Source organism: Bombus fervidus, chromosome 13, assembly GCF_041682495.2.
Source record: "Bombus fervidus isolate BK054 chromosome 13, iyBomFerv1, whole genome shotgun sequence".
In the NCBI taxonomy this organism is placed as follows: domain Eukaryota; kingdom Metazoa; phylum Arthropoda; class Insecta; order Hymenoptera; family Apidae; genus Bombus; species Bombus fervidus.
In genome coordinates this window covers 4,022,152-4,034,218 of record NC_091529.1, presented here as the reverse complement: position 1 = coordinate 4,034,218, position 12,067 = coordinate 4,022,152, and the positions used below count along the sequence as shown (strand labels likewise).

The window sequence follows — 12,067 nt, the reverse complement described above, 5'->3', positions numbered from 1 at the left end:
CTTCGTCAGATGCAAATGTGTCTTTTTGTCGCGATGCAGGTTCACATCCTGGCGATAATCGATGTGCTCGATACTTTTGAGAAAGCTTCGACTCCCTTTCGTGTGGAAATGCGTGTGTCGTGATAGCAGGTGAAAGAAACTTTAGAGAAGTCACGAAATTGTGATTACTACGGACGTACATAGAAGGCAGAAATACGCGCAAGTAAAGATGACGCGAACAACGAGCAAACAGTCCACGTGAGTTGACATTTGCTCACGGCTCGATTAGCATCGTAAACCTTCTTCTAGGATGAGGCCATAATTAGATTCGCGGTCTGTTCGTGACAAGCTACTTAAAGCCTCTTCCTCCTTCTCTCTCTCCCTCTCTCTTCATAAATGGTCATTCTACTTCTCTTCCTCCTCATCGTCCGGATCATCATCGTCGTTGATAAATTTTATCTGGTGACTCGATGGTCTGGCCTTGATTACTCGTAGAAAAATACCAATGCCAGAGATTTTTCTTACGATCGTGACAAATCGATTCGAGGAAAAGTTGGAATAAAATTAGCTGAACGATTAATATTCTATTATAAACGATCCGATCTTGATGTTCTGAGTATTTATCGAATGATATGTACAGAATCAAATCAGGCGGAAATCCTGGATTTGTAAGATTTACTCTTATAGGATTGATGACTGTATTATATACGTGGAAAGTTCCAGTCGTGTTGACGTTTCCAATCGATTTCACGAGATCTTGGTGATACGACTCTTCAACAGACTCGCGTGAATACATTGACGAGAGGAACACATGCTGCGGGTAGAATGCGGTTTGATCAGTGTCTTTTGCTATCGATATAAGTTCAAATGATTCACGCGTCAATTACTTTGCCGACAACGTTTCTAAGAAAATTATATGTATCATATTCGTTCGGAAAGATCGCGATTTATCTAAAGAAGATAAAAGATTTTCGCATAAAATTTCTTAGGAAAAATGTAAAATATCTAATACGGAGTATGGACTCTTTTAAATTTATCACAAAGGTATTACACATAAACGAGTTGAAAACAAGCATTGAACTGCGGATTTCTACAATTTTTTATTTTTCTGAATGCAACTAAGCAGAAATTTGATTCATCGACTAAATATTATAACGAGTACTATACTTCAGAAATTTTGTATATTTTCGCGTACTATGCGCATTCTTGTATCTATCAATTTCCCACAGATGTATAAAATATTACCGGACTAATAATCGTATATCATTAGGAAAGTTGCTAAGACGATGGCGTCAGCGAGAGTACAGTAGATTGCTTTCTCCTCGGATGTCGGTGTCGAATACGTTTCCGCGCGTGCACTCGCGCGCGCAACTGTGACGACGAACGCGAAAATAGAAGTCGCGTATCGCGTTTCGTGTCTCTCTGACCGGCACACGTGGACAGTGACGGATATCATGGAGGAAACAGCGAACGGGCGTGACGATCATCCGGGTCGAATCGACAAACTGATTGGCAGTATTTATTGAAGTAGGTGTCTTATGTTCCGCAGAGAAACATGCAGTCGACCTCGATGGCATGGAACACGTTCATCCCATTACCACCACCAGGAAGCAGGACGCACGCCACGCCGCATTCCGCAATGACAGCGCATGTAGGCCATCATCATCCCGGGCCAGGTGCGGCGGCGGCGCATCCAGTCACCGTCGCGCAGCAACAGCAACGCGAGCGCGAGGAAAGGGAACGCGAGGCGAGGGAACGGGACGCGAGGGAGCAGCGACAGCGAGAAACTGAGAACCTGGGGATAAGGGAACACCTGGTCGCGGCCGAGAGACTGCACAGGCAAGCCGAGGCCAGGGACCATGTCGCGGCACAACAGAGAGCCGCTTATTATGCAGCCACTGCGCCTCCGACTCAACAGGTACGTATGCGCGTGGTTGTAACGATCGAGAGATCGATCGAGAGAGAACGGGCGCACTAAAGCCGATACTCGGCGTAAACGTTCGTTTCTGCAGCGATTGGTATATACCAATATTGGTAATGCCGCGTTAATGGTAGTCATTCTGGTTTGTTTTGGCGCAGGTGTCTCGACCGTCGAGCGTACCTGGCAAAGTCGATTATCCACCACCACCGGCGCACTCGAGGACTTCCAAGTCGTCGCTGCCCGTTAGCAGTCTTCACGAGAAACCACCACCGGTGGTAGGGCCGTCGCACAGTTCCCTGCCAAAGGTGGAGCCAAACGTCGGCCTGTTCAGTTACTCGACGTACCAGCCACAGTCACCGTATATGCACGATATTAAGGTGAAGAGTGACGTAGGTCAACCGCACAAGTCGTTACCGAGTAAAAGCGGTTTGGCCGGAGGTCTCGAGCGAGACCATCACGGTCGGGAGATTCTCCAGAATCCTCCTTCTTTATTGCCGGATCACAAGAGTTCGGTGATAGTGAAGAACGAAGGTCGAGAGCTTCCGAAAGTGCCGACGTCGCAGCAACACTCGCCGAGTCCGAAGATCATGCCGTATCTGAACGTACAGTCAGTCCCGCCGCAGCACAAGCCGTACGAGTACAGAAGCCCGACGCAGAGTCCTCACCATCTTCACCACCTGGACGGACTACAGGCGGCGAAGAGCATACCTCAGGGTCATCACCGAAGCAGTAGCGGGTCTACGACCACGACGCAGTTACCCAGTCCGCACGGGCATCCACCGCATTCGCACAATCGTCAGTCACCGCACGCTCAACATCCTCATCAGCCACCGCATCCATCGCCACCCGAACCACGTTATCTTACCAGGCCGGAACCCGGTCTACCTTACGCTACTGCCAAGTCCTCGTATTCTTATCCACATCCGCATCCGCCCACGGCCTCACCGACCTCACATTACGCCGCGCCGGCAGGCTCTAAGCCGAAAGTCAGTAGCCCAGCGCCGCCTCACATCTATGGGAAACCGAATTCGGGTATTCTGACCGGAACGCCGGTCTGCAGAGCTTCCGAGCCGGCAGTCGCAGCCCCGATACCTCTCACCTCGAAGGCCAGTAGCTCGCCTTACCAGCAAGTGCCTCACCATCACGGGGCGCCGCCTCCACCTCTGCCACCGCCCGCGCACAGCAGGTCTGTCTACGATCCTAGGGGTTATACCGGCTCGATGCCAGCCGCGAAGCTTCCACCGCCACCTCTTCACGGTTCTCCGCCGACTGCAGCTTCGGCGCCCCTGTCCAGGCCCATCGCGCATCCAGCGCATCACACGAGTCCTCATCAACAACCCGGTCAGACGGTGCAACACGCGCAACCACAGATCAACACCTCTTTCCAAACGCAGCCGCTCGATCTCGGAGTGGAGAGATCCGGCTCGCCTAAGAGGAAAGCGCCTACTCCATCGTTGACCGAGAATTCCGGCCAACCGGTCTCGCTGGAAGTTTGCAAGAAACGTAGAACGGAGGAACCACAGCCACTATCGTTGCAATGCGTCGGACCACCGGTCCTCTCGAGAGTGAGTGAACCAAGCCCGTTGATAGCTTCGGCGGCGACCTCGATCACCACCGTAGTCAACACCACGGTCGCTCTATTGGCTCAGTCGAACACACAGACGACACAGGAACGTACCGTGACAGCGGTCAGTCCAACGCCACGAACTGCCAGCGGTGATGGTTCCGTGAGACCAGCCAGTACGGGTAGCGTCAGCTCCCTGAATCCGACGGTGAGCGCGGCACCGAGTCCCGCGCCCATTCCCAGTCCAGCACCCTCTACGGCGCCCAGTCCAGCACCTAGTGCTCCTGGCACGCCCGCCAAAGCCAATCCGAGCACGGTTGATAGCGAGAAATCCAACAGTCCCGCGCCTAGACCACCCAGCAGTACCAGTTATCCCGTACACAAGCTGAAGAAGGCTTGGCTTCAGAGGCATTCCGGCGAAGATGGGACGGAAGATACAACGGGCGTCGTAGGCAGCGGTACTTGTGTCACATTACCTATGAACATCTCCCAAGCACCGTCGCAGTCGTTGAACAACAAAGAACGCGACACTTCTTCGAACGTCTCCGGCAATACGACCACCACTTGTTTGCCTAGTGCCGTCAACTCTATTCACAATATCGGTAGTATGGCGGTGAACAGCATCAATAAAAGCAAGGTCACTGCCAAAAGTAGTCGTAAATCGGCGAACAAAGAATCGTTAAACGGACATGCGACGGACACGAAAACGTTACAGGAAGACTCGTCAAGCAGCGACCCGGAAAGGAAGTCGCCGCCGAAAAGGAAGCCACCCAAGGTATCTATATGGATCGTATCTATCTTATTACTTTTCTAGAGTCGGACGTCTAAGTCGTTTGGACTCGTTGTAGTGACTCAATGTAGCGTCTGTTACATTATTCTTGCATGGTTCTCTAAATAGGTCGTGTTCTGAATATAACTGCTACATCCTTTCCTTTATTCATGTCTACGCTCTTTTTCTTGTAGTATGTAGATTTTCGATGTATCATTAGTAACGGTTTTCATCGTTATGGTATAATTAGTAGTTCAATTGTGTCGAAGCATGTACACGATTATTACGTCTGTTGCGAAATTCACGTAGCGTCAGAGTTGCGCGTTTGAATTTCCCGCCATGGTTGCGTTTGAATTTCCCGCCTCTTTCGCCGCCATTTTGATAACACTGTCCTGCCAATACAAGTCACAAGTAGAAAGGTGTCTTCGAACGTTGTCCGTGCGATATAATGAAATTATTTTGGTATTAATTTCTCGAACTTTGACGCTGATATATGTGCTCTACGAACGATTATCGACCGTGCGACATGTATAACTCCGAGTGGAAAGAATTGGTAAAGCGTGAAGCGATTTCGTTCTATATATATTCGCGATTAAAGAAACTTAACCTCAAAACGATTGTTTGAATTCTGTTATATATGTTCGACGTTTGAGAACGTGTTATATTATTCTGTTGTTTGTGAGAGAAGAACTATCTTTTTTTAGCTTTTTTATTTTTCTCTGTATTAAACCATTCATTTGAAATTATCTAGACATATTGCATGTAACGTAATTCGATTCGAAAATTGATTTGCTTGAAATAAGAAGCCATGCTGTAAACGATAATATATGTATACGGTACGGTGTGCGTGCGTCGTGCGTGCTTGCATGCGCGCGCGCGTATATCTAGGTTTTTGTAGTATTTTGGCAGTAGTTTCGGCAAGAGCATGAACTTCCTGACTACTTAATAATCTGTGCCCTGTGGTAGGTAAAACGAAAGAAGGGCGCAGCACGGAGGCAGCAAACGACCGCGGAAGATCAGCGGAGGCGTAAGGAAGACAAGCAAGCTGGAGGGACTGGTGTAGGCAGCGAGTCTAGTAACGAGAGCGAGGCTGGTTCTGCTAGCGATACCAGCGAACAGTTGGGTTCCATTCAACCTACGTCGAGGGTGCGGCATACCACGGCCAATTCCAACAATTCCTCGGGAAACGGTTAGTTGACGTAGCTTCTTGTAAATGGACTTCCCATCAGGTGAACTAACTATTCACTTGCAGGGTAAGTGATCCGTGTTCCATGGTCATACACTTAATCCTTTCTATAGAGCCATGCGAGAACTCGAGAAATTCAGGAATACCATTGATTGATCCATTCGGATTCAAGCATTGAAATAAATTGAAATAATTATCGAGGAACATAAGTAAAGTATTGTTTTTTTTTTTTAAGTACACAAAAAATATGCTAGAATGATAGATAAATTATACAAGATTATTATAGAGAAGTCAGAGTTTAAAAAATTTTTATAATTTAGAAAAAATAGTTTATCACAGCGACATAAAATATTTAACTTAATTCCAATATTATAAAATAATAGGATTCAGTAATAGAAGAAATATTAAGTAACTTTTTGAAATAGATAATTAAATAATATAATTAAAATACAGATTCGATAGAATTCTATAACGCATATTGTTTGATACATGTTACAGTTAAAATGTTGTATTCCTGACACTCTTTAGATTCGCCATGCTCTTGAAACCCTTGTTATCCCGTTTCGTACACTTACCCTGTTTCAATATAAAATCCTTGCTTGCTATTTTCAAATATTCTAATAACAATTATTAGGAAAAAAAAATGATGACATAATGAATTGATTAGTATATATACATCTATGAAATACAAACAATATAACGAGCTTTTTAACACTGAACTAAGTTATTTGTGTATAAATGGCTAGATAAATGTTTTCCATCGTTACTCAAATAGATCATACTGTTTGTTCAATAGGAAATAATAAGGAACCAAGAAAACGAGGTAGAAGACCAAAGACTACGAAAGGTAACGAATTGGGCGGAGAAGATCAGCAACCTCGTCAAAAGAAAGAACGTAGAGACGATAGTACGAGCGGTGGTAACAGTGGGCCAGGTGGAAGCGGTGGTAGGGGCGATCCCTTTCGTAGACCTCCGATATCACAATTGAAAAAAACCGGTGACAGTTGGTTGCAAGACGGCGCTTGTTTCGAAGTAGCTCCAAAGTTGGCTAAATGTCGTGAGTGCAGATGGACACCGCACCAGCGCTCCAAAAATCTTCCTCAAAATATTTTCTGCAGATTTTATGCATTCCGTAGATTACGGTACACGAAAAACGGACAGTTGGCTATAGCAGGATTTAGCGACCCTCATAAGGATGCGTCTGAGGTAAGTATTGGAAATTTCTGCAGCTTTTATCAAGGCACGTTTGCAAGAATAACGAACAATCGTTTCGTTTTCGTGTTACAGGTAGATCTCCGATTATGGTTACCAGGAAAAGAGAATGCGGATACGAAGAAAGATGAAAAGCCCGACAAGAACGATAAAGAGAAAGGAGACAAAGAAGATCTAGATTTGGAAATGGCTCACAGACTACTTCGCCAAGTCGGAGATCAGTTCTGTGACCTCTTGCATCAAGAAAAGGACGCTCTTCAACAGCACATGGCAGAAGGTAAATTTTTCATGTTGGATTCAAACATTTAGGTAACATGGTCATTCGAAAATACAGAGTAAAAATGTAAAAAATCAATGTTTATGTGTCTCCACGCATGTTTCGTAGTATCGATGTTACGTATATATAATATATTACGAGAACAAATTTGAAACAAAAAACAAATTGAGTATATTTAACATGAGATATGGTCATTTAGCGTTTCTTTTCATTTCATTATTGTGTATATTATTCATTTACGTTGGAAATATTTAATTCGATATTTTCATAAGCATGCAATTATACGCGAGGAAAATTAGCTTGAAGTATTTCCTTTGTTCGCATGATTTAACGCTTTGCGTATCGATTGTTTCTTCACCTTGACAGCAAGTTCGGGACTTGTAGACGGAACAGTCGCTTGGAAGAGAGTGGTACAAGGTGTTCGAGAGATGTGTGATGTCTGCGAGACAACCCTGTTCAACTATCACTGGGCTTGCGGAAAATGTGGCTTCGTCGTATGCATCGATTGTTACAAGGTGAGAACATTTCTTTTCTTCTTTATAAATCTATATTCATTCGTAAGACATGATGATAAATAGTTCGTTGAAATCCACGTGATTATACCTATAAAAATCGAGCTCTTTAACTCTGACGTGTGAAACGTAGCTGCGTTATATATCTAAATTTCTATTCGCGGGGATTTCACAAATCATAAATGTTATTAGGGACGCAAGAATGGAACGATCAAGATTTGGGGAGAGAGCGGCAAGGATAGAGATGATTTTTCGTGGCTTTTGTGTACGAATAGGCAAGTGCACGAGCCCGAACGACTTATGCTCACGCAAATTATCGCCGGCGATAGCTTGACACGTCTCGGGCAACGCCTGCACGAATGCCGCGCGGAATGGGGAATACCACAGCATTGTGGTTGCTCGCTAGTCGTTCAATCCTCTCCCAATGAATATTTACGGAACATGATAAAAGGCGACACGGTACCGGTTCTGAACGGTAATGTTAAACAGGAAGTCAAAGAAGAAAAGAAAGTGAACGAATCGAACGGATCGTCGGAGAACAAAACAAACGGCGAAGACAAAAACTCTCCGTTGAATTGGCTGGCGGATGTGGCTCTGCAGAATCAGGATAAAAACGAAAGTGGTTCTAGCTCGGATTCCGACGAGGATCGAGATGGCAATTACTCGACCTTGAGAGAATTGCTTATCCGACCGTCCCATAAATCAAACGGTAGTGGATCTAGATCGAATTCACCGACCAACAATTCCGGCAATGTTAACGTTACTTCCGGAAACAACGCGCAGAACAACGTCGCGAAATCTGGCAAAAAGTCGAAAATGGACACGTTGGACGAGGTTATATCCAGCGTAATAGAACACAGCGTGAAGAAAGAGAGAGAAGGTGAACTGGATGACGAGAAACCGAGGGAATTGAAGCATTTCGTTAGAAGATACAAATGGACGCAGAAAGGAAGAGAACCGTTGCCCATTCGGATCATGACGCTTACCGAAAGTAAGAGTCTGTACCCGGATGTGCCGCACTCGTGGCTCTGTGATGGAAAGTTGCTCAGGTTAAATGATCCAAACAATCCTAACAATTATAGAATATTTCAAGACCAGTGGAAACGCGGACAGCCAGTCATCGTGTCGGACGTTGCGAAGTCGTTAGATATCAATCTGTGGCACCCGGACTCGTTCGCCAGAGACTTTGGCGATGAGAAGAACGACTTGATCAATTGCATGACCGGAAATTTGGTGCCGAACCAACCGATGCGTAAATTCTGGGAAGGATTCGAACACTTCTCGAAGAGATTAAAGGATGAGAGGGGAAATCCGATGTTATTGAAATTAAAGGACTGGCCGCCCGGTGAAGACTTCGCGGAATTATTGCCATCGAGATTTGCGGATTTGATGAAAGTTTTGCCGTTGTCGGAGTATACCCATCGAAATGGAAGATTGAATCTGGCCAGCCGTCTACCGGATTGCTTCGTGAGACCAGACCTGGGACCCAAAATGTACAACGCTTACGGATCGGCTCTTCATCCCAATAAGGGAACAACCAACCTTCATCTAGATATTTCCGATGCGGTCAACGTTATGGTCTACGTGGGAATTCCGAAGGACGCCGATAACGACGAATACGTCAAAGGTATTTACCATTACTTTGTATCGTTTTTATCTAAAGCAAATTAAATTTCGAAGAATTAACAATCGTGATTGTACCAATGTTATAGAAGCATTACGAGCGATAGACGAAGCCGGCTGTGACGTCTTGACACGCCGTCGTGTTCGTGAACGTGGAGAAGCACCGGGCGCATTGTGGCACATATACGCAGCACGAGATGCCGACAAGATCAGGGATCTATTGAACGCGGTAGCTTTGGAACGAGGGGCTCGTTTGGAGCCGCACCACGATCCAATTCACGATCAAAGCTGTTACCTCGATGGACCTTTGCGAGAACGGTTGTATCGCGAATACGGCGTCGAAGGGTAAGCATTGCGTTCGTTCGACCATCTCACTGTCTCTCGTAGCTTTCTGAGGTATTTGTAAAAATAAAAATGTGTTTCTCTCCCTTGTTACAGATACGCTATCGTACAGTGCCTAGGCGATGCAGTATTCGTGCCAGCTGGCGCGCCGCATCAAGTCCGTAACCTTCACAATTGTATAAAGGTAGCCGAAGATTTCGTATCTCCAGAAAACGTGTCGCATTGCTTCCACCTAACGCAAGAGTTCCGTGCGTTATCGGACACGCACACGAATCACGAAGACAAGTTGCAAATCAAGAACATAATCTACCATGCGGTGAAAGATTCGCTGGCCGTACTGAGTAACATGAAGGAAGAAACTCTTGCCAAGCTTAAGTCCAATAATGAGATAAAGAAGGAGGAGACGTAGCCCTAGGCCCCCTGTCGCGGTCGCAAGAGCCGTTGATCGTTGTTTGACTACAGTCTCGCTATAGCAGTGAGTGCGTAACCTGTTATCCGGTCGTGTATCGGTCTCCCGAATAGCATATGCCCGGGATCGGTTCGAGACGACAGGAGGATTAATCTAAAATGCTCCGAAGAAACCTGTATCGAGGTGCAAGAATTTGTTGTGATATTTGACGAGTAACTCAAAAGTTTCATTTTTCGATATTGGCTGAGCCAATGAGATTATTCGTTGTTTCATTTGAATTTTCCTTTTACATATATGTTTTCCTTCCTCTCGAGCAACGTGCTTGCGGACATGAAGTCCGCGGCTTTTTTTCATTAAAGTTATGGAGTCGGTCCCGCGAACGCGCGCGCGCCGCGTCCGTTATCATTGTGATACCTATGAGGAGGACTTTGGATCATGCATTATTTGTAATTACTTATATCGTGCCTGTATTCAATACATACTGTCTATATTATATAAATGTAGATAATGGATTATTGTGTAATGAATTCTTACTAGCAACTACGAAAAGGATCGTCTAGAGGTACCTTTGTGCAATTAGATGTCGATTAAATTGTTAGCTGGATCAGTGATACTTGCCGATCCACGTTATATGCTCTCGTGATCTGGTGCTTTTTTGGTATCAATTTAACAAAAGCAAACAGAAGCGCTTTGCCAAATGGCCGATATATATTTCCTGCTATCGTCCTTGTGTTTCGCACGGGAAGCGAGTATAAGAGGAAAACACTGCCTAAGCTGTTCGCAACGGCCAAGTTTCTGGAATAAGATGATTCGACCATTGCGCGTTAACGCAATTACACGTGATAAATCGCAGTTCGGGTTCCTCGGGTATATACTTTTTTCAGTTTGTTTTTCTTCTTCGAAAAATATATCGGCTATACCGAGCAAAGTTTGTCCGAAGGTTTGTATGACCATCGTCGTTTAAATTAAGGCATCAGAACAAAAATAACAAGGAAAATGGCTAAAAAAATCTTTCGATATTATCTTTATAGGATATGAGATATCGATGAGAATAGACTCGATTGAATTTAATGATTTTATAGATGGGATTAACATTATGTGGCCCAGTGATGACCCAGTAAAAAGAACAGTAAGATGAAAACAAGGTGAAAAGAAGGATAAGAAAAAAAGCAGAAAAAAGTAAAGTAAAAATGATCTGTTATTTTTGTCGAATCACGCAAACCGTCTATCCGATAGAGCAGCGATATTCTAATTGTATTATAATTAATATCGATAAACTATGATAACATTATTTAATGCAAAGTAAAGGTGTAACGATTTTCGAAGTGCCAATGTTGAACAATGTGGACAGTCTCACGTGTTTACACGTTGTGTATCGTACGTGTATAGGTAGGCAAAAAAGAAAAAAAGAAGGAAGAGGGGGCAGGCAAAAAAAGAGAGAGGGAAGAAAGAAAAAAAAAAGAAACACAGATTAGTCATGCAGAATTCACAGATGAGAGGCCGAGTTCCTATCATTCAACTGTTCTCATATAGAACAAACCGCTGCTATTCACGGTATGTTGCGCAATGTCTGAATTCTTGAAAGCCATTGCCGTCCTCGTTCATTGTGTTCCACGATGACGTTTTTCACACACTCGTAAACCGGGGAATATCATAGTTGAACGTTCACGATTTGTTCGCAACCTCAAGCGGTAGCAGAGTAAGATGAAGAAGAAGAAGATGAAGAATGAAAAAAGGCAGATAAAAGAGAGAGGAAGGCAGCAGCTTTCGAGGACAGGTGTATGTGATTTAGCGTCTCGCGCCGTTGGTGCGCTTATCGATCGTCAGATGTTCTCTACTGCTGGTAATCTCGAAACCGACGTGCAAGCAACAAGCGAAGAAATAAGGAGAAAAACAAATTACTGGAATCCTGGAATCCGCAATTTCTTTGATCTCAACATTCGTCTCTAGCATACAACGACTTGACTAAAATAATATTTAACGAATAAATTTTTAAATATCTCTTAGTGTCGATAAGTAACGTTAATATTACGGAAATTATAACAAGAATAAAAAAAGTACCCTTATTATTCACAAGCGACGATAATGATAATGATAATTGATGATCACGACGATGTATAAAGTTATAGAAAAAAAAACAAACAAATAGGCATACTCTGTGTATTATTGCTGCAGACAAAGCTATTATTCGTTTACCCGCTACGTGTATGTAAATACATTTATACATACTTATATGTATACATATACATATATAAATACGAAAGAAAATTAGG

General features: G+C 44.3%; 1 protein-coding gene across 6 annotated transcripts in view; it reads left to right on the top strand.

Annotated features, from left to right (window-relative positions):
* Kdm3 (Lysine demethylase 3) overlaps nt 1–11,259 on the top strand; it is a 224,312-nt gene extending 213,053 nt beyond the window's left edge. For 4 of the 6 annotated variants that reach the window (XM_072015430.1, XM_072015429.1, XM_072015435.1 and 1 more), the window contains 9 exons: nt 1,511–1,897; nt 2,059–4,239; nt 5,200–5,422; nt 6,216–6,625; nt 6,707–6,908; nt 7,275–7,423; nt 7,613–9,047; nt 9,133–9,388; nt 9,482–11,259. In XM_072015430.1, the coding sequence (XP_071871531.1) occupies nt 1,511–1,897; nt 2,059–4,239; nt 5,200–5,422; nt 6,216–6,625; nt 6,707–6,908; nt 7,275–7,423; nt 7,613–9,047; nt 9,133–9,388; nt 9,482–9,794 (5,556 nt within the window). In that variant the 3' untranslated portion in view covers nt 9,795–11,259. The remainder of the gene's footprint in view (nt 1–1,510; nt 1,898–2,058; nt 4,240–5,199; nt 5,423–6,215; nt 6,626–6,706; nt 6,909–7,274; nt 7,424–7,612; nt 9,048–9,132; nt 9,389–9,481) is intronic. The other 2 variants (XM_072015431.1, XM_072015432.1) reach the window with 2 other exon arrangements.
* The last annotated feature ends 808 nt before the right edge of the window (nt 11,260–12,067 follow it).